The sequence below is a fragment of the Apodemus sylvaticus genome, chromosome 5, assembly GCF_947179515.1.
Source record: "Apodemus sylvaticus chromosome 5, mApoSyl1.1, whole genome shotgun sequence".
NCBI classification, from domain to species: domain Eukaryota; kingdom Metazoa; phylum Chordata; class Mammalia; order Rodentia; family Muridae; genus Apodemus; species Apodemus sylvaticus.
The window spans coordinates 96,588,006-96,609,416 of record NC_067476.1 but is presented as its reverse complement, the minus strand read 5'-3'; the positions used below and the strand labels follow the sequence as shown (position 1 = coordinate 96,609,416).

General features: G+C 39.4%; 1 protein-coding gene across 2 annotated transcripts in view; it reads left to right on the top strand.

Annotated features, from left to right (window-relative positions):
- Aqr (aquarius intron-binding spliceosomal factor) overlaps positions 1-21,411 on the top strand; it is an 80,804-nt gene that overhangs the window by 12,325 nt on the left and 47,068 nt on the right. For both annotated transcript variants that reach the window (XM_052183181.1, XM_052183182.1), the window contains exons 5-15: positions 1,157-1,277; positions 3,975-4,115; positions 6,380-6,448; positions 7,652-7,752; positions 8,968-9,044; positions 12,434-12,498; positions 13,569-13,685; positions 15,025-15,138; positions 16,512-16,615; positions 18,230-18,332; positions 20,894-21,014. In XM_052183181.1, the coding sequence (XP_052039141.1) occupies positions 1,157-1,277; positions 3,975-4,115; positions 6,380-6,448; positions 7,652-7,752; positions 8,968-9,044; positions 12,434-12,498; positions 13,569-13,685; positions 15,025-15,138; positions 16,512-16,615; positions 18,230-18,332; positions 20,894-21,014 (1,133 nt within the window). The remainder of the gene's footprint in view (positions 1-1,156; positions 1,278-3,974; positions 4,116-6,379; positions 6,449-7,651; positions 7,753-8,967; positions 9,045-12,433; positions 12,499-13,568; positions 13,686-15,024; positions 15,139-16,511; positions 16,616-18,229; positions 18,333-20,893; positions 21,015-21,411) is intronic.

Sequence of the window (21,411 nt, the reverse complement as noted above, 5' to 3'; positions counted from 1 at the left end):
AGGAAAACACAGAAGTAGAAGAGTATAAACCGCCCCCCTCCACCCCCCGACCCTGAGTGCGTGGGCATAGGTGTGTGGAGAGTTATACCTGTAGTGATTTAGCATGCGGGAGTACAGTGTTCCTTTTTCATTAATGCTTGACAGTATTTTGTAGCCCAATACAATAATTTGTGTTCTGTTTTCTTTAATAAATACTAACTTATGTTTAGAAGGTCAGAAATAAGTTAAATTTCATATGTTCACATTTCCATAAGTCTAAATGAAGAATTTTAGTATCCAGAAGGGAATTGTCAAGAACCTTGAAAACTCAATTATTTTGAATTACCTTTTAAACTGAGTTGTAAAGTCTCTTTTTGATGGTTATAATTGTTTTCACAACTTTTTCAGAAAAAAAGTCTTTTTTCTGATAAGAACTAGTACAAATATCTGAGTTATATTTGTTTGTGAAAATGCCTATTATATAATTTTGGTTTAAAGTTAATATTTGTTAAATGATTTTATTTTTACTCCTGTGAGCCTTCAGGTCAGAGAATATTCAGGGGTAGAGACTTTGTATGTTAGTAGATTAGTGGCTTCTCTTGTTGCTGTGACAAAGTACTTGCCATATCATGCCATTTAAGGACGGAAGGGGTCACAGTTGAAGGTACAGTTGTCCATACCATGGTAGAGGCGGTGTGGAGGTAAAAGCAGCAGGAGTTGTGGCTGCAGGAACCAAGGTCACATCACTTCCCCTGTCAGGAAGGAGAGCCCCCAGGGCTGGTGCTCAGTTCCCAGTATACTGTTTCCCTTTCCCTTCACTCCAAGATGTCTTCATTCAGGGTTAGACTTCCTTCCTCACTTAAGTATCTCTATAAATGTTCTTACTGACACACTCAGAGATATGTCTCCTAGGTGATTAAACTCACCTTACCCATAAAGATCCAACCCCAACCCTCCTTTGATATCTTCTTGCTTGGAAGTGTGGCTGTGTCATTCTCTGAGCCAGGGTTTCTACATGTGTCTAGTGGCAGTACTGGGGCAGAGTATAGGGAAATCTGGGAAAGATATGCAAGTATTAAAGATTTTAGAAAAATAAAAATACTTCTATTTTTCAGGTGAGTGATGCAATATAATGTCTGGTGATAACTAATGAAATATTCTATAAAATCCTTTACAGCCAATATCTTGAAAATTATCTTTGGATGAATTATTCTCCAGAAGTTTCCAGCAAGGCCTATTTAATGTCCATCTGCTGTATGGTGAATGAGAAGTTCAGAGAAAATGTCCCAGCCTGGGAGGTAAAAAAAATACTAAACTATTTCACAGTTCTCATGATGGCCCTTCTTAAGGCATTACAGAGTAACAGAGTCTTTTCCTGATAGTAGGTGTTCTCTTAGTGAGAACGCTTACCCAAGGGTAAATAAAGTACTGTGAGACAAGATATAGATGTGTAAAAGATAATGTTAGTTTTCTTTTGATTGTATTACTTCCAACTGATTTTCTGGGACTTAAATAATGTGGAGGTAGAGCTATTTTTCTATGTTGCGATTGACAAAAGGAATGATATGGATTATAATGACTTACATTTAGAATCGGCAGAGTAAAGTATTGGTAACTATAGGAGGTGATATGTGAACACTGACAGGTGTTTACTTTCAGATCAAACTTTTTTCTTCCCCCTTTCAATTTGGGACTGCTTTCCCATTTGAAATTTTTTTTTTTTTTTTTTTTTTTTTTTTTTTTTTTTTTTTTTTGGTTTTTCGAGACAGGGTTTCTCTGGGTAGTCCTAGCTGTCCTGGAACTCACTCTGTAGACCAGGCTGGCCTTGAACTCAGAAACCCGCCTGCCTCTTGCATCCCAAGTGCTGGGATTACAGGTGTGCACCATCATACCCGGCCCCATTTGAAAATTTCTAATGAACCAAAGGTTTCTTTAGAGTCAACAGAGCCTTACAGTGTGGTGCCCTCTATAAGATGGCCAGCTCACTAAGAGTGTCCTTCCAAACATATTTTTTAAGTAATGAAAAAGCATGGTAATTGCTGTCTTTTTGCTGAAGTGGTTTTTAAGTGATAAAGTGTTTAAGGTAAAGTTTAGAGCAGTCAAGATTAAAGCATGAACATTTCACTCAGATACTAAGTAACTATCATATCAAGGCACATTTGAGCTCAGGTTAAACTGTGGACTGTAAACATTACTGAGACATCCTAGGGATCTCAGGAAATTGCTTCTAGCCATTATAGAAAGTAAGAGGGATTTATTTTAAAGCCAGTCAGTAGTATCACCAATTTATATATTATAGAGACCACTTTAGTAATTAGGATTTGAAACAGATGAATGACAATGCAGGAAACCCCGTTTTGTATAGGGATACATTCCAAGACCCCATTAGATAGCCCTATAGGTGTATGCTACTCCATAGTAATATATATGTATGTTCATAAATTAGGTGTTCACGTATTTCCTTTCCTATGAAATTGGGCAGTGTAGCAGATCAACAACAATTGATAATAAAATAGAATTATACTGTACTGGACTTAAATTATCAGGACTACTTTTCTTGTATTATGGGGTGATTATTATTGAAAATAAAAGTTAAATCGGTCTGCTTGCTGAAATGAAGTGTCTAGATGGCAAATAGATTATATAGATTAGATACTAGGATTAGATATATAGATTTGTTATCCTGGGATACTAGGGTGCCATTGATACCCTAGGCCAAGTCAAACATGGTTTCATCCCATTCCTCAAAACCCTGTACAGTTGAAAACACATAGTTTCTTTCTAGACTTTTCCCTTTAATAATTTTAAACTGTAGTTGGTGCAAATAACTGGAATTACAGAAAGCAAAATTATAGATAAGGTACAGCTATCATAAATTCAGAGGACAATATAAGATTTAAAAATAAACAACTGGATTTGATAATTGAAGTAGCATTAGGGAAATGTATTATTTTCAATAACTTACCAAATGTAGTGGTGCCATTTATCATAAAGACAGAGGAGTTGAGGAATCCTATGGAAGGTTTCTGTTTAGGCTTGGAGTTTAAATTGCCTTGTGATGAGTAGTAGAACAGACAGATGCAAGCACCAGGTGCTAAGGGCTGCCTGGACTACCGCTGGCTCTTCAGAGTCATTAGCATAGGAGGAAGTGTGGCTAGAACCCTAGGTACCAACTGCCTTGTGAGTAACAAGTAACAATGATAACAAGCCGCCCGGGATAGGATGTGGTTCAGTGAGCTCTTTCTTAGCAGGAGATGGAAGAAATGGGAGGGTACAGGTCCTGTAGCTGGGCTGCTGTTAGTGGGGGTGTTGTTGGTAGAGGCTGGTTTAGAGAGATGACCAGAAACAGGTAGAATAACGATGCATCTCCTTCACTGGCCTGTGGCAGTATGTAGCAGGGCCTTGAATATACATATATAAATATATACATTTGCATTTTAAGAGTTGAGTGGTATTGGGCAGGAGAAACAGTCCTGAGATTAATTACACATTAAAACTATAGTTTTTGCTGAAGATATAGTTGTTTTGTTTAGATCAAAGGAATTAAGATACTCCAAAATCTTAATAAGAAAATAAAGCTTTATATAAATAAATTATAACTGAATACAAGAACAAGTAAGAAAATTGAAGTCTCTATATTCTGTTAGCTTTAGGTCTCTCATAGTCCTGTCAGAACTCATTGACTTACTGTCACTGATGAGAAGTCTACAGAGCTTCTCTTATCACATATAAAGATAGTCATGTAATGACTTGTGCTAATCCATTCTGAAAAACGCCCACCAGGATTTCTATAATAAAGAAAAACACAAGCAAGAGCTCAAAGTGAGTTTTTTGTTGCTTGTCTGTTTCTGTTTTTTAAGATAGATGTACCACTGGCTGTGCTGTAGACCAGGCTGGCCTCAAACTCAGACATCTGCCTGCCTCTGCCTTCTGTGGTGCTGGGATTAAAGGTGTGTGCCACCGCCTGGCTCACAGTAAATTTTTATCCATTGCAGACTTTTAAGAAGAAGCCAGACCACTTCCCGTTCTTTTTTAAGTGCATCTTGAAAGCTGCGTTGGCTGAGACTGATGGCGAGTTCTCCCTCCACGAGCAGACCGTCCTTCTGCTTTTCCTGGATCACTGCTTCAATAGCTTGGTAATTGTACTTTGTGCTCAGATCTTCGCATGAGCTTAGATGAGCACCTGACGGCTATCACTTCGTGCGCAGTAGTAGGGAGTAAAGTGGATGCTGGAAACTTGAGTTCAGCATCTCTAATGGATTTATGAGCCTTGTTGCCCTTTAGAAGTTTGGATTTGATTCCTCCTCTGCTACTGAACTTAAAAAATGAAAATGAGTGGGGGAAGGGAGAGCCTAAATGTGAGGAGGAGCCAAGGGCCTGGTTAATAAATACTTTGAATGTGAAGTCTGCACAGTCTTCATGCTAAAATATAGTCTTCTTTTTTTTTTTTTTTTTTTTTTTTTTTGTGGTGCCTCATGTGTAGGCTAGCTAGTCAGCAAGAGAACTGTGTTGACTGTGTTGTAAGTTGACTGACTGGATGATCTTTGAGGTGTCTTGTTTTGTTGTGATATATTTTCATCCTTCATGAAATCATCTTGTAAAAAATGAAATATTTTCGGTAACTAATATTTCACCTCAGCTTTCTGTCTATGCATATCTGAAAATATATACATAACTTGTTTGAAGACAGATGCTTCTGAATTAATCATCCCTTAGACTTAGGCAAGAAAATTCTTAACCTGAAGACCAGATACCATTAGATGAGTAGGCTACTAGGTTTCTCTCTACAACCTGATATCTTGGATCTTATAAACTAAATAATAAATAATAAATAAGTTAATAAACTAAACAGAGAAGAATATATAATTCCTTATCAGATATTGAATAATGACAGAGCTTACTTAGTATTAATAGTTTGGTGCTAGGTTTGAAAAACTTAGAACCTAATTTATTATTTAAATATTGTATCTTTTATTTTTTCCAATCTTCCCTGAATCAGTTTTACCATTCTGCCACATAGCTTTGAATACCCTGGCTCCTGGAGGAAATACATCCCTGCAAACCCCTAGTTGTTGTTACTATTATTGTTGTTATTAGTATTAGTATTTTATACTGGGGATTGAACATAACGTCTCAGGCTAGGTAAATTCTGTACCCCTGAGCTAGATGTCTAGGTCTGGTCATGATATTTTTGTTGAATTGTCAGTATAATTTTAAAAAGATCTTCTTCAGTGTAGCCCACACGAGCCTTACACTTATGTTTCTGCCTCAGCCTCCTTAGTGCTGGGATAGTACAGGCGTATGGCACCTTCCTCGGTCATAACTTTTATCATGTCTGCTTCTGTTTAATGACATCTTACTTAATATCCAGCCATCTATGAACTCATCAGCAGCTCTGTTAATACATGCATTTCTCTAACACACGTTTTCTATGTAAGGCACATGGCATGGGCTGGAGAGATGGCTGGATGGTTAAGAGCATTTGCTGCTCTTCCAGAGGACCTGAGTTCTCTTCCCAGTACCCACGTAGGGCAACTTATCTGTAACTCCAGGTCCAGGGGCTCTTATGTCCTCTTCTGGCATTCTCAGGTGCATGTGCACGCACACACACATGCACACAAATAATAAATTAAAAAGATGACATAATATATTAAATGTATTATACCCGTGAACTTCAGGTAGTACTTCAGCCTTGTTTTGGAGATCCATATTAAAAGGGTGAAATCACCAACAAAATATGACGATAAAAATGTAGCACCACGTCTCAGAAAGGATGCTTGCTGGCAGGTGAAACTGAAGCAGAGAGCTAACTGAGCCTCAGGGGGAGGCAGGTACCTGGAGCAGCATAAAATTTCTGATGTGGTTTCTGTGATTACTGCAGGTATTGGAGGTTACAAATACAATTTTGTGAATAAGTAAATTTTTAAATATGATATCTGAAAATAATGAAAACTGCCATTTTAAATGTAAAAGTTTTTAAAAGACTGATTTCTATATGTGTGTTTATGTATATGCGTGTGTATTATATATAGAGTGTGTGTGTATGTGTGTGTGGTGTGTGTGTGTGCTATATAAATGTGGGTACCAACAGAAGCCAGAGAGGATGTTGGATTCCTGGAGTTGGAGTTGCACGCTGTTGTGATCCTCTCAAGGTTCATGCTTGGAACCAAACCCTGGTCCTCTACAAGCAGCAAGTGCTCTTAACCATTGTTACCACTGAACCATCTCTTGTCCCTTGTTGAACTTCTAAATAGTAAAATATCACCAGTTTTATTAAAGTATTGATGACATCTTTTTCTCCTAGGATTCTAAAAGGAAATAAACTATGTCTGTAGGAACATAGGTAAAAACATGGAACTATATATAAACTATAAACTTGTTTTCTTTGTGCTTTAAACAGGAGGTAGACTTGATCAGGAGTCAGGTCCAGCAGCTTATCTCCCTCCCGATGTGGATGGGCTTACAGCCTGTAAGTACCTGTTTCCAGTGTCTCCTCGAGTCTGATAGGTACAGTCAGGCCAAGCGGTTTAACAAACACAAAAGTGCCAGCTGAAATCTACTTCCTCTGCAGTGATTTACTTTGTAATAACTTCCTCTAACTGGAGCTTTGACATTTCTAAGGATTGTTGCATGTACCCTAATGTATGCTGCACTTAATTTTAGTACTGTAAGTTGAAATGAGGGGCTGAAATGAATTGAGCTTGAAGAGAAAAGTATAAGTATGACTGTCATCCTTATGTATGTATTTGGATGAGGTTAAATGCAGTCTTGGATTTTATTTTCGTGACTGTGTATACAGCTATAGATGGTCCAGATCACACTTAATATTAACCACTTCTGGTTTTCCATTCACTTTTTATTGAATGCTGGATATGTAAATAGTAGATTAACGTATTTCCTGTATCAACTGAAAATGACTACTTTTCAGTGTAATACTTCGTTCAGCGTTTTGCTCCTGCTCTTGTTTCCACACACGCCCAGATGTGCAGACGAGTCAGTCATTGGTCAGGGCGGCAGAGTGAGACACACACAAACAATGCTAATGACAAAGTGGTAGGGACAAGGAGAGAAAGTGTGGTGCGGGGTGAGAACTTTTTGTTTCTTTTGTGCCTTTGATGAGATGGGATCTTGTGCAGCCTAGACTGGCCGGGAACCTGCGTTCCTTTCATCAGTACTGAGCACAGGGGCACGCACCTTGTTCAGACAGCTACTTCTTATTTCTTTTGCAGAGGTTTCTCCCTCCCACCTTCCACCTCCCACCCATTCTAGGGTTTGAACCCAGAAATGTGTTGTACTTAGCAGAGCATATATCACTATAGTCCCAGCCTTGACAATTATTTTAATGTTTATTGTTGGAGACTTAGACTTTTTTAATTCAGTGATAATGCTTATAAACATTTATGCTTATTTTTCAGATTTTTAAGCTTAAAATCTTAATTTTAGAAATAAATTATTAGTTTATAATAATTGTTATTAAAGGTAGTTTCTTCCATCTTATTTTTATTAAAATATAGAATAGAATAGTGTTTTTATAATACAAGTCATTCTATAGTTTTCAGGCTTTGTCTTATGTGTTTATTATGTGTCATATGTAAAGAGACTAGCTAATGTTCAATCTAAGTGTCACATCTATTACTGTTACTGATTGCTGTTTATCATGCTTCTCTTTTAGGCACGATTGGAATTAGAATTGAAAAAGACACCAAAGCTAAGAAAGTTCTGGAACTTGATTAAAAAGAATGATGAAAAGATGGACCCAGAAGCAAGAGAGCAGTACGTGGACAGTTTTCCTCCACATCAGGCTTTGGGTCATGACACTGATTTATTGTTTCCTTTTACGGAGTGTTGAATCCAGATAACTTATCAGCAGATGCTTTCACTTAGATTAATATGAGTATTTTACAGAGATCTGCAATGCATGCTCGGAGGCCAGAGATGAGTGTTAGGCGTCTTTCTCTAGTGCTCTCTCCCTTATTTTCTGAGTAGGTCTTTCATTGAATGTGTAGCCTCCACTCCCTTGGATCCTCCTGTGCCTCTCAATGCTGCTGTTACAAGTGCACAGCCAGGCTTTTGACATGGGTGCTAGGGACCAAACTCAGGTCTCTAAGCTCCTGAGTACAAGCACTACATTGCCCGTTGATGCGTCTCTCCAGCACCCAAGTAGATTTTGATTACTCACCGTACTTTGCATTTCTAGCAGAGATTACGTGATCCTTTGCAGGTATCTATTACCTGATGTTTTATTAGGTGATGGTTAATTCAGGGAGCAGTAGGAACTTGACTTTTAAACTGATGTTTAAGTCTCTAGCCATTTTAATCCTCTTCCTGTATTTGCTACCTAATTTAACTACATTAGGGTTTTTTTGTTTGTTTGTTTGTATGTTTTTTAAGATGGTCTCACTCTGTAGGCCAGGCTGGCCTTGAACTCACATAGTTCCTCCTGCTTTTGCTTTCCAAGTACAGAGATTAAAGGCACATGCCACTGTGCCTAGTTAAACATAGATTTTGAAAATGTTATGTGTGAGTATTTTGCCTGTGTGGGGTGTAAGTGTACCATACGCATGCATTGCCATTTAGGTCTGAAGAGCGCAGCCCATCTCCTGGAGCTGGAGTTACAGTTGGTGGTGAACCCCCACGTAGGTTCTTGGAGCTGAACCCCGGTCCTCTGGAAGAGCAACAAGTGCTCTTAACTGCTGAGCCATCTCTCCAGTCCCTAAACATTAAACTTTTAAGGCTAGTAACAGTATAGATAAAACATTGAAATGTCCCGTGCTACCCTGATCCCTGAATTTAGGTGGAAATGGATAATAACAGGAGGAGGTCCTTAGCAGGCAAATCAGGCTGTGATGAGGCTGTTCCTTTCTTCCTGTGAATTTATGAGGAAGACTCTGTGCTCAATATTAAAGACAGAGCTTTTGGACAGCTGAGTGTTTATATTTGCTTTTTATAACTAATTCAGAAATAATTGGATTATTGTTTGATCCTTAGGGCCTACCAAGAAAGAAGGTTTCTTTCCCAGCTCATCCAGAAGTTCATCTCTGTGTTGAAGTCCATCCCACTTTCTGGTAACTGGCCACCTTTCCTCTACTTGCTGTATATTATTATGTAGTTGGCCTCCTAGAATTCACTCTCTTCTACTCTAAACACTGCTTCTAGAATGATTTAAAACTCTAATAACAGATGTGTGTCCTTTCCATTTCCTGTATATTGCCAGCCTGAGAGTTGGTTCTGCCTGGACGGGTTATTAAAGTACCAACACAGTTATTGAAATGTTTGTTTCGTTAGTCAATATTTGTATTTGCTTACCAGGTCTGAGTTCTCTGCAGGAGGCTGGGGACAATAGTGCATTAGGTGTTTATGATCTCATTTGCTACTTTATAATACAGTACTGAATAGTGTTTTCACATGATATGTGTTGGGTAGGAGGATCAGAAGTGCTTTTAAGATAGTTAGCTACAATGATGGGTGAAGCCCATCTTTCTTTATAAACTGTATGTCTTTGTATGTCATGTTTTTAAGTTAGCATACAAAGTACTGGGTCTCATGGACTGTTTGTTTATACTTTATTCTCATCCTTCCCCCTCCCTCCATCACTGCCCTCTCTCTTTCCATCCCTCATTCCTCCTGTCCCTAGCTTCTGATCGATCTTCCAACAAGTTCCTTCCCTTTAGATTTCATGTCCTGTGTATTCAATTGGCCCCACCCCTCCAAAGATCTTTTATCTTCTCAAGTTCACCTTTTTAGTCTCATGACTTAAACACACACAAGACTCATTGTCACATGTATGTACACACATGTATGTATGTATGTATATGCATACAAGTTTAAACTTAGGTTCTGCATATGAGAGGAAACATAGTCATTGTCTTTCTGCATCTGGCTTATTTCACGTAACAACTTCTAGTTTTATCCATTTTCTTGCAGATGTTGTGATTGTATTTTTCCTTATGCCCAAATACATTTCTTTTTTTTAATAATTATGTATTTATTTTATGTATATGAGTACATTGTTGCTGTCTTTAGACACACCAGAAAAGGGTATCAGATCTCATTACAGATAGTTGTGAGCCACCATGTGGTTGCTGGGAGTTGAACTCAGGACCTTTGGAAGAGCAGTCAGTGATCTTAACTGCTGAGCCATCTCTCCAGCCCCCAAATACATTTCTTTTGTGCATATTTATTACATTTACTTCATCTGTTCATCTGTTGATGGGTATCATTGGTTGCGTTTCTTAGCTGTTGAGAACAGTGCAGCTGTAACATCCATTTGTAAATATCTCAGCAGTGAGTCTTACAAGTCCTTTGGGTTTGTGTATGGGAATGGTAGTTCTCTTTGTAGTCTTGAGAAACCGCCACACTGACTTCCATAGTAGCTGTAGCAGTGGGCATGTTCTCTAAGTAGTGTAAAATTAACTTGTTTGTTTGCTTGTTTGTTTGGTTCCATGCCCAGCATGGCTTGAGTGACTAACCTGACTGGGGTGGCAAAGGAATGAAGAAAAGACAGACACATGGACACACAGTGAAGCTTAGCCAGGTGGAGAAGCCACAGTACCCAGAAGCTCAGTGTAGTTTTACATACAGTTGAACAAGGAGGCGGGGTTATGGCATATAACTGACTCAAGGAGGCCAGTTTAATCTCGGTAGGAGCAGTCTCAGGAGGGGTGCAGTCTTTAGGCTATAAACATCCAGGAAGTAAATGCCTGAGGAAAGCTTTGCCATATTCTGAGCTTTACCCCCATGGAGCTGAGGTGTGGTGGTCCTTGGTGCGCCTGTGCCCATATCAATAATACACACCCACTGGCATTTTTGTTTTTTGGGTTTTTTTTTTTTTTTTTTTTTTTGGATTTCTGGATTTGGTTTTTCCGAGACAGGGTTTCTCTGTATAGCTCTGGCTGTCCTGGAACTCACTCTGTAGACCAGGCTGGCCTCGAACTCAGAAATCTACCTGCTTCTGCCTCCCAAGTGCTGGAATTACAGGCATGTGCCACCACTGCCCAGCCTACTCACTGGCATTTTATTTTGCATATTTATATAGTTAGTTATACATTCATTTTGTGTATTTATGTATTTATTTGTTTATTTTAGATTAGATCTTTTTGTGCAGAACATAGTGGCCTAGAACTCATTATCTAGCCCAGGCTAGCCCGGAACTTGTGCTTTTCTTGCTGTATCACCCAAAGTGCTGAGATTGTATGAGCTGACCTACCTGGTTTCCTTTATAACAGCCTCTGGCCTAGGAGAAGGTTAGAAAACCATGTTCTAATTCTCCATCCTCAGCTGCTTGCTTTCTCCTTTCCTCAGTTGATCTCTTAGAAAATAAATTTCTAGAGGAGTCATTTAATGTCTCTTCTGGATATTAAGTTGTATTGTTTCAGCATCTTGGTAGTAGTATGCCAGCTGGAAAAGTCTGTGAGGAAAACTACAGTTAACATTTTCATACAGTAGACAGACACTTTCAGATTTCTGTAACATTTGACCTTCCATTTTCCTGTAGATTACAGATAAATAGATATATTCTAAAGCATTTGTGGGGTGGTTTTATAGATGTGGTTCTAGGTTAGACACTGCTTAGAGTCTTAGCTAAGCAATGGATAAAAAAATTATGTGTCAGTTGAAACAGTGTTGACACAATGATTTTAGGGGGTAAGTGGTGGGCCATTTCCTGGTATTAAGAAAAAGCAAAAAACAAAAAAAAATCCATGCAGGGACAGAATTCTTTCTTTGGTGTATATATTTACTACTTCAAATTTAACTATATACATCAGACGTGTGTTTGTGTGTGTGTGTGTGTGTGTGTGTCTGTCTGTCTGTCTGTCTGTCTGTCTGTCTTGAATAAGCACAATCATATGTAGGCATGCACATGTGCTTATTCATGAGAATACTTAGGAGTTTGGTATATCACGATACTGAAGGAAGTAGACAAAGTCTTTATAGAAAACTGCCTTTTATTAAAAGGAAAACTACCTTTGGTTTTTAAAAACACTGTATTTTTTAAAGACTAGAGAGATGGCTCAATATTTAGGGCACTTGCAGCTCTTGGCAAAGGACCCAGATTGCATCCCTAATATATACATGGCAGCTCCTTTTCTATAACTAGTTCTGGAGGATCTGGTGTCTTCTATCATCTGCAGGCCACAGTGCACATACATACACATATGCACTCATACACACAAAATAAATTTAAACCTATAAAATAATTTATTCATCATTTTTTGCTCATCAGATTAATAAAACACACTTCTGACCCAATCTAAATATTTCATTTCCTCATATTAGTAGAACTAAATAATAATGGCTTGCCTTTGAGAAAAATATGAGATTCTTATTCTGAATCATAGTTCAGCTACAGAGAACAAGACAGATAATTTTGTTAAAATTATTAAATAGCTGTCAGTCTTAAGAATAGCACATAAAATGGCATGGTAAAACTCTAATGTGTCTCTCTCATGTCTAGAGCCGGTCACTATGGACAAAGTTCATTACTGTGAGAGATTCATCGAGCTTATGATTGACCTAGAGGTAAGAAATAGGTAGTGATTTGCTGTGTATTCTTCAGCAGTCTAAGATCAAGCTGTGACTACATCTGAAATACTTACTCGAAATGGTCCTTGGTCTGCGTCTATTTCAAGGTTTTATATAGACTAGCAGGTCTCAGTTTGATTCCTTGAGGTTTTGTACTAACTGTCCTATTAACATGGGTTGTTACTGCCTTTTAGAATTATGGTTTTTAAAGAAAATTTCATATAGTTAGATGCAAGCTGCTTATGGAAAGTTCAGATCCAAAATTGATGTGGTTCAGAGTAATCCATTTCCTTCTCCCTAATGTAGGAAACTGAAAGAAATTCTGTCCCTTGGCTTGAAATGAGTGTTAAACTATTAGACTAACAACCATTCATGAGAACTCTGTTCATGTGTGTACTCTACCAGTGACTAATTTATATGTTCTCACGTGGTGTCAGACCTTGTCTAATAGATTTGTCTATTAGATGATGTCATTGATTAGATCAGTAGTTATCCAACCTCCAGTCTCAGTTTCTCCTCACTGTCTTATTGCCATCAGGGAAGTAGGGACAGGAAATGGAAAAGAGCTTTGCTTTTACAGTAAAACATGAACCATGTACTGGAGTTTCATGCAGGTTTTATATAAAAACTACAAAATGAAGATAGGAAGTGAGTGATAACGCAGGACTTTAATTCCACCACTCAGAGGACAGAGGCAGGCTGATCTCTTGATCTTTAAGGCCAGCCTGGTCTACAGAGGGAATTCCAAGGCATCCAGGTCTACACAGAGAAAGTCTGTCTACCTTGAAAAACCAAACTAAGCAAACAAACAAACCCACCTACTAGACAAGATGGTCTGTGAGACTCTTCCCTGTCATCCTTTTTAAAAGGAAAAACATTGCCACTGGATGTTTCTTGTTTTAGTTTGCTTAGCAGCAAGGATGAGACCCTTTGTTTTATATCCCATGTGTCTTTGGGCAGGCAGGAGAGTGTTTAGTGATGTTCTCTTTGTGTGAAATTGTCACTGTATCTCTAGCTGTGGGGAATACTTGAGAAATGGATGCTTTGTGCTTATCGCTCTTTGCCAGGCTCTGCTTCCCACACGGCGCTGGTTTAACACCATCCTGGACGACTCCCACCTTTTGGTTCACTGTTACCTTTCCAGTCTCGTTCACAGAGAAGAGGATGGCCACCTGTTTTCCCAGGTGAGCTACTGGATCAGACACAGTTAATTTAGCAGTCTCTTATGTTGGTTGTTGCTTAGCCATGCAGCTGGGAATGCCAAGTCATAAGCCAAAGTGAGAGTCTTAAATATTGATCCCGGTCATTTTAAAGTAAAACCAGAATGTACAAACTGAATACATACTTGAATGCACCTATTCAACTCTAGTAATTACCTGACTTGTATGTCAGCTGCATGTCCTTTATTATTGAGCTGAATTATGACTTTGGGAGTGTAGCCCTGTATGCTCACACATTTCACTTGTGTGGATAACCACTGCGGAACATAACTGGCGAGAAGCATTGATGGTGAGTGAACTGCACCCCGGTGCCATGGCTCACTCCTGTCTGTGACAGCAGTGCCAGGCAGTTGCGAGGGTGGAATTTAGAGTAGGAAGGCAAATGTACTTTATTGCTTTGGGTAGGAAAGAAATGTGTTTATTTCAGACTTCCTGTATTGTCAAGTGAAAGAAAATGTAGTGAGAGTAAATTAGAGATGCAGGTCTTATGTGTATGACAGCCTCTGTCTCATGTCTTACTAAGAACTTTTTTGTTTTCATTCAGAAAAAAATTCTGCCAGTGATTGGCCATATATATTAACTCTTAGTAATCGACTATAATGTGTCACAGGTTAGGACTAAAAATAATAAATATTTAAGTGACTGCAGCCAGACTACTCCACATGCAGAAAGCGGGGCCTCTTCATACATGATCTAAGCTTGAGATAGGTTGGTGGCCCGGAGCCTCGTAAGAGGGCGAGATAATACACTCCGCAGTTTGCTTTTCTCTTGCTGTGATGTTACACTCTGGTGAAAGCAGCTTGGGGTGGAAAGTGTCTGCTGGCTTAAACTTTCAGGTCACAGTCCATCCTCAGAGTCAGGGCAAGAGCTTACGCAGGAAACCAAAGTGGACCGATGGGGAAAGGCTTGGCAGCTTGCTGTTTGGTTCATGCTTAGCTTTTTTAAAGAGCACAGACCCATCTTGCTAGGGATGCCAATTCCAACCAGAACAGTCTGTCACAGACTGGGCCACAGGACAGTCTAACATGGAAAATTCCTCTACTGTATTGGGATTGCAGGTGATATTCTCCATAGCAGTAGACTATGTATATCATGTAGGCTTAATAATTTACTTATAAAATACATATTTTCATGAAATTTAAATGTTTGGATATGCTCTCAAGTATTTGCTGTATAATGCTGAATTCTAAAGTTTTCAACCCCTGAGAAACACATAGATCTTTTATTATCTTTGATAAATATTGTTTTATACTTTCTTGGTCTCGTGTTTTCATGGTTTATTAATTTAAATGAATCCTTCCAGCTTTTGGACATGCTGAAGTTCTATACTGGCTTTGAAATTAACGACCAGACTGGAAATGCTCTGACAGAGAACGAGATGACCACAATTCACTATGACAGAATAACATCTCTGCAGGTAAGTGCAATGTACTGTTCCTCCTGGTCCTTGGTGAGTCAGCCTGGAACTTAGGTTTTGTAATATGCAAATAAAAATATTTGTCTTAAAATTTTACTGCTATGAGGAGACACTATGACCAAGGCAGCTCTTATAAGGACAACATTTAATTGGGACTGGCTTACAGGTTCAGAGGTTCAGTCTATCAGCATCAAGGCGGGAGTACAGCAGCCTCTAAGCAGGCATGGTGCAGGCAGAGATGAGAGGTCTACATCTTCATCTGAAGGCTGCTAGCAGAATACTGACCTCCAGGCAGCTAGGACAAGGGCATTAAAGTCCACACTTACAAGGCCACACTTCCCAACAGCGCCACTCCCTGGGCCAAGCATATTCAAACCATCCCAGTGTTCATATTGTTTCATCCGCCCAGTTTTCAATGTTTTTTATTTTGATGAATTTATGAAAAAAAGTGACCTTCATATTCCATCTGAAACCCATGAATCTGTGTGCTAGTATTTTATTCCATGTGAGCTTATATTAGAGGGCATGAGGTCCTTGTATTCAGAGTGTCTGTCTTTTTATTTACTCTTGGTTGGTCGGACGACCTTGCCAGGACGTATCTTTCCAGAAATCCAAGTAACAGTAGAGCAGGAACGTGCTTTATTCTCAGCTTCTTCCTCTGTACAGTCTCCAGTACAGTGCTGCTTGGGGCTTTCCTTTAGAATTCTTTGGCTATTTTTTGGTAATAAAATGACATTTAGGGCATAGGGAGGGTTTTTTTTTCCACTCATGCCAAGGAAGCTACATATATGCCATTTTCATGTCAACATTGTGGGTGCCACAGATACCTGGGATGTCGCTCTGATAGAGTGTTTCCTTATCATGGACAAGGCCCTGGGTTCAATCCCCAGCAGCGGCAGGGAAGGGGCACTAACCAGATTCTATTGTTGCTTTCCTGCCAGAACAATTTCTACCTTCCCTATTGCATGATACGCCTCCAGTTTAATGAGGCAGGGATCACATGGGAGAAAAACATAAGAAGGAGTGGGAAATATGTATTCATTTATTTACTTATTATTGAAGTCACAAATCAGATGGATTTAATAGACCGAGCATTCACCCAAACACTAAAGTTCACACATTGTTTTCAGCAGCTCATGGGACTTTTTCCAAAATATTTTACATATTAAGAAAAAAAGCAAGCCTCAATGAATAGAAAGTGGAATAATACAGCATATTTTATCTGGCCATAATGGGATAAAGCCAGCTAGCAGCAGTCAGAGACATGAAAATACGCAGACTCAAAGAGTCGAAGCCACACCCGGTGAACATATGCACTGCGTGTGGCCTAGAGCCCCAGGTGCCCAGGCTAACCCATGTCTTTGCTTCCCCAGAGGGCCGCTTTCGCACACTTCCCAGAGCTCTACGACTTTGCCCTCTCCAATGTGGCAGAAGTAGATGCCCGCGATTCCTTGGTCAAGTTTTTTGGGCCTCTGTGGTAAGATGACATGAGAAGAACAGCATTCTCTCCTAGGAGCTTGCTGTGGACTTAGCTTTCTTGTCTAGCACTATAGGCTGTGGATGGCCTTCTGTTGACCTCACCTGGTGCTCATCCCTAGCAGTGTGAAATTCTTGACTCACTTAAACATAGATGCCCATCTTTCCTCAGGAAGTAATGAAAGGATGTTTAATAATGTAGGCCATTATTCTTTGAGTAGAACACTAACCTGGCCAAATCTCTAGCCATAAACAGCATGTAACAGAAAGCAATAAAGCTTCATGTTTGAGTTAGAGAGATGACCCAGGAAAATTTTGTGTTCTTAAGATATCAGTGCTGCTCTCTAGTGCGTATCTACCAGTGTATTTGGTACCTTATTTACTTCCTGTTTTCCTCTGTACCTAAACTAGCCTAGGTCTTCAGCATTTCCACAGGCACTTGATTACTTTCCTATTGAATTTTCAATGTATTACACAGTCACTGTCAAAAGCTGTTTTGTGGCCTGGAAAAAACAAAGAGGTGGAAAATAGATTAGCAGTTCTGGGGTTCAGAATAGAAAAGAGGAGTTTGATGTAAAATGGCATTAGAGAGAGAAAAAAACAGGAGCTGGATATAGCTGTCACCTGGGAGGCTCTCCTAGTGCATGACAAATACAGAGGGGGAAACTCAGGCAGCCATTGAACTGAGCACAGGGTCCCCAATGGATGAGATAGAGAAAGGACCAAAGGAGCTGAAGGGGTTTGCAGCACCATAAGAGGAACAACAATATGAGTCACCCAGTACTCCCAGAGCTCCAGGGACAAAACCTTCAACCAAAGAGCACACTTGGAGTTACGCATGGCCCCAGACAAATCAGCAGCAGAGGATGATCTTGCTGGACACCAAATGGGGGAGAGGCCCTTGGTCCTGGAAAGACTTGATACCGAGGTGTAGAGGAATACCATACAGGGAAGCGGGGGAGGGTTGGTTGGGGAAGGGGAGATGACTTATGGGATTTTCAGGGGAGGGGGAAACCAGCAAAGGGACAACATTTGAAGTGTAAATAAAGAATATACCTAATAGAGAGAAAGAGAGAGAGAACAATAATTATGAAAGAAAAATATTACTAGTAAAAGACAAAAGAAGCATAATTTATTCTTTCACATAAATTATATTCAAAATGCATACTTTTTATTTTGTTACATTCTTTTGAAAAATGAGTCTTTGAGAGTCCAGTGTTGATAAATTTTTCAGTAGAAACATTTTCTGTTTCATTGAAGTTGTTAAATGAGTCTAGCTTTGGATAGTCCACATGTGGGACTGAGGAGAGACTGCATGAGGTTGCTGGGCCCTGCTCTACCTGGGTCTGCAGTTACTCACCATTCTGTGGTAGTTTCAGTGGTAGATGGTCAGTGCCGACTGTCAGTGGAGTTCAGGTACCATGAAAGGCTTAGCAGATACTTCAAAAGTTTTAATTCCTGTTTGAATTCCTGTTTTTAATTTTTGTCATTGTTGGGGTTTTGTCTGTTTTGTTTTGTTTTGTTTTGTTTTCTGCCCATATCTTTACTTTTTAAGGTATCCATAGGAAAACATGGTAAAGGTAATTGATCTGAATCAATCTTCTCCATTCTGCAGTTCAAACACACTCCACCAGGTGGCATCATACCTCTGCCTCTTGCCAACACTCCCTAAAAATGAAGACACAACTTTTGATAAAGAATTTCTTCTAGAATTGCTGGTAAATATTAATACTTAACTGTCTCATAATTTCTTCTGTGGCTTTTCCCACCTTTCTGGGTCACTCATAGTGATATAAGCAGTCCTGACTTCTGGAGTTCAAGCTCAGTATTTGGCCTCTTATCTTTGGAATTAGTTCTTTTGGGGAGGGGAGGTGGGTGGGTCAGGCCTCAGGCTTGTTTCTTCACAGCTGTGGTTTCTTTTCTCACATCTCTCAAACCTCTGAGCTCTGTTATGGCAGGACGTCGCAGTGGCACTCAGCCACTTCCGTGTCACAGAGCACTCCTGCTCTGGGATTCAAAGCTGACCGTTCCTTTCTTCAAGGAGACCACAATTAGGCACAGTGCTTGTGAATCTACTATGTGTGAATGAAGTATCAGGTCTTAGCCTTGCTACTGTAAACTCAGTAACTTATAAATACAGTAAATTATTCCTAAGTGGCTTAAGATTTCTAAGCATTTTTTTAGTCAGCTTTGGAAATGAGAAACTTTATTTTCTGAACTAGGTTTTTTTGTTTTTGTTTTTGTTTTTGTTTTTGTTTTTTTAGAAACGTAGTTTTTGTTGGGTATGGTGACTTTTTTCTGTTGCTGTGGCTGTTGTTTGGATTTTTGGGTTGGGTTTGACTTACTGTGTAAGAAATGCACCACTGCACAGTAGTTGAAATTAGGGCGTGAAGAAGTCATGCAGGTGGGAGTCTCCTGATGCCCAGGAGTGAGCATGGCATACTCTTCACCCCCGCCCCCTTCCAAAGCTCTCAGAAGACTTCTCTTATCATTAGATTTAACCATGTGGATATTAATGAGGTACATTTTATTGTTAATAATTCAGAACTGTCTAGGTCACAAGTGAAGGTAGCAATGTAGCACAGTGATAGAGAATGCTTACTTATACAATATAGTGAATACTATACGTTGATTCCAGCACCACAGGACCAAAGAGTCAAGTAATTTCAGAACTTCTAAATAATTTTTAATTTTGTCTTCATTTCACATTTGTTTGGGGATTTAGTCCACTGTGTAATATAGGAACACCTTTTTCCTTTCAGTACAGCATTTTCTGAAACAGATGACTATGTCAAATATTTAGCCATGTAACTAACTAATTGTTCTTAAGTATTGACAGTTTTTACCTTTTTCACCTTTACAGATAGAGTGTGTGTGTGTGTGTGTGTGTGTGTGTGTGTGTGAACCCATATGTGAACATTTAACCAGATCCAGGAACTAGTTATTTTGTCATGTGTGCTAATGGCAGCCCGGTTAACCCTGAAAACCAACCCTCCGATGAGCATGCGCTGCCTTTGCACCAGCCATGGTTTTTCTCAGTCTTCCTATTTTTCCAGTAAAACAAAACAAAACAAAGGATTTAAAATGCTCTTTTTCTTCTGTTATGAGATTAAGTAGCTTTTTGTCTATTTCAGACATTTTCATTGCTGAGCAAAGCAAATAAGTAAATAAATAAATAGGCATATGTGTCTGTTGATTTTTCTTGCACATATTGAACTGTATTAGGCATGCCTTTCTGGGGTTTACTTTCCAAGCTTATGTTTGTACCGCATGACAGAGCGCATAATCCCTCCCTGTAGGAAGATGATGATAATACGCTAAATTTGGAGAGCAGAGACAAGCCATTTGTAACAGGTGTTTAAAGCTTAGTGACAGGTGTGTGAGTGTCATTTAGGGAGAAAGCCTTGGGGAACATTTCAAATTAGTTCCAGAATGGAAACTACTTTTTTATTTGCATGTTTGCTCTGAGTATGTGTCTTAGATTTCTATCTTTGCCTGTCCTCCTCCTCCAAGTCACTCATCACTGTCTGCAACTGCAAACGCTTCCTAAAAATTCCCTGAGCTCTTTTCTGACAAGAAAAATCTCTTTCAAGTCAGGCTGTTGGTACCAATACTAAGTTTTTATGAACAAAAGAAACACAAACCTTTCCCAGGGATTTTTCCCATAGAAAAGTCGTGTCATTTTGGCATTGTTAATTAGAAATCAGTTTCTGTGTGAGATGCACTACTGGGCTATCCAGCGTGTGGAGAGACCGTGAATGAGGGGGCAGTACAGTGCACCCAGCCTCTCATTTATAGTAGAGATGGTTCAGACCGGGGTTAATAAGCTTTCTCAGACCATGAGAGATGCTTAGAAGAAACATGAAAACCAAGTCCAGGACTCATAGCGTCTGTTTGGAGAGTTTGCTTTTTACATAGATACTACAGTTCTTAAACTCTTGCCTGTGCTAGGGAGTTTGATACAATTTTAGAGTGTTCCTTCTCATCACCATGGAGCCCTGATTAGAGACTGATACTTCACCTGTTTTAGGGAAAAGAAGTAGATTAAGAAGATTACAGTGACTTCCTTGTAAATGGAGGACCTGGGGTTTGGTTCTAGTTCATTTGGTTGATACCTTGTTTTTTTTTTATGATTTATGAGGGAAAAATCAAGTTTTATCAAACTGCCACAGAGACTGAAGCCCAGGAACGTCTCACTCCATGCCTAATGGCAGGAAGATGGGCTCTCCCTGACGTCACTCATGTTACTGTAACTCATGTCAGTGTTGCCTTTCCTTAGGTGTCTCGCCATGAACGCCGCATCTCCCAAATTCAGCAATTGAATCAGATGCCTTTGTATCCAACGGAGAAAATTATATGGGATGAAAACATCGTCCCTACAGAGTACTATTCTGGGGAAGGTAGGTAAGGGCATACAGAGCTCACAGGCAGCAGGACTTGAAGTTCATCACGCAACTGAAATGCACACGTGTCTCCTCTATATAGTAGATTACTTCTCTGTGTTCTGTGGCCTTAGAAGCTAGAAAAGAGTGAGGATTTTAATACTTAGCAACAGGATTTATATTAAATATATCCTAGGATTTATTTCCCTGTATAAAATATGATTCTTAAACCACAGTGCTGATTCTGAGGAGGCTTAAGAGTACAGAAAGTGTAGCTTTCATTGATCACTGTGATAGTCTGTGTGATAGACATGCCCTTCAAAAGCTCTGTTAGAGCCTTTTTAAAGTTCTTTATGAAGCCGGGTACTGATGACCAAAAAACCCAAAACCCATCGCCAGCAGTTGGTAACAAATG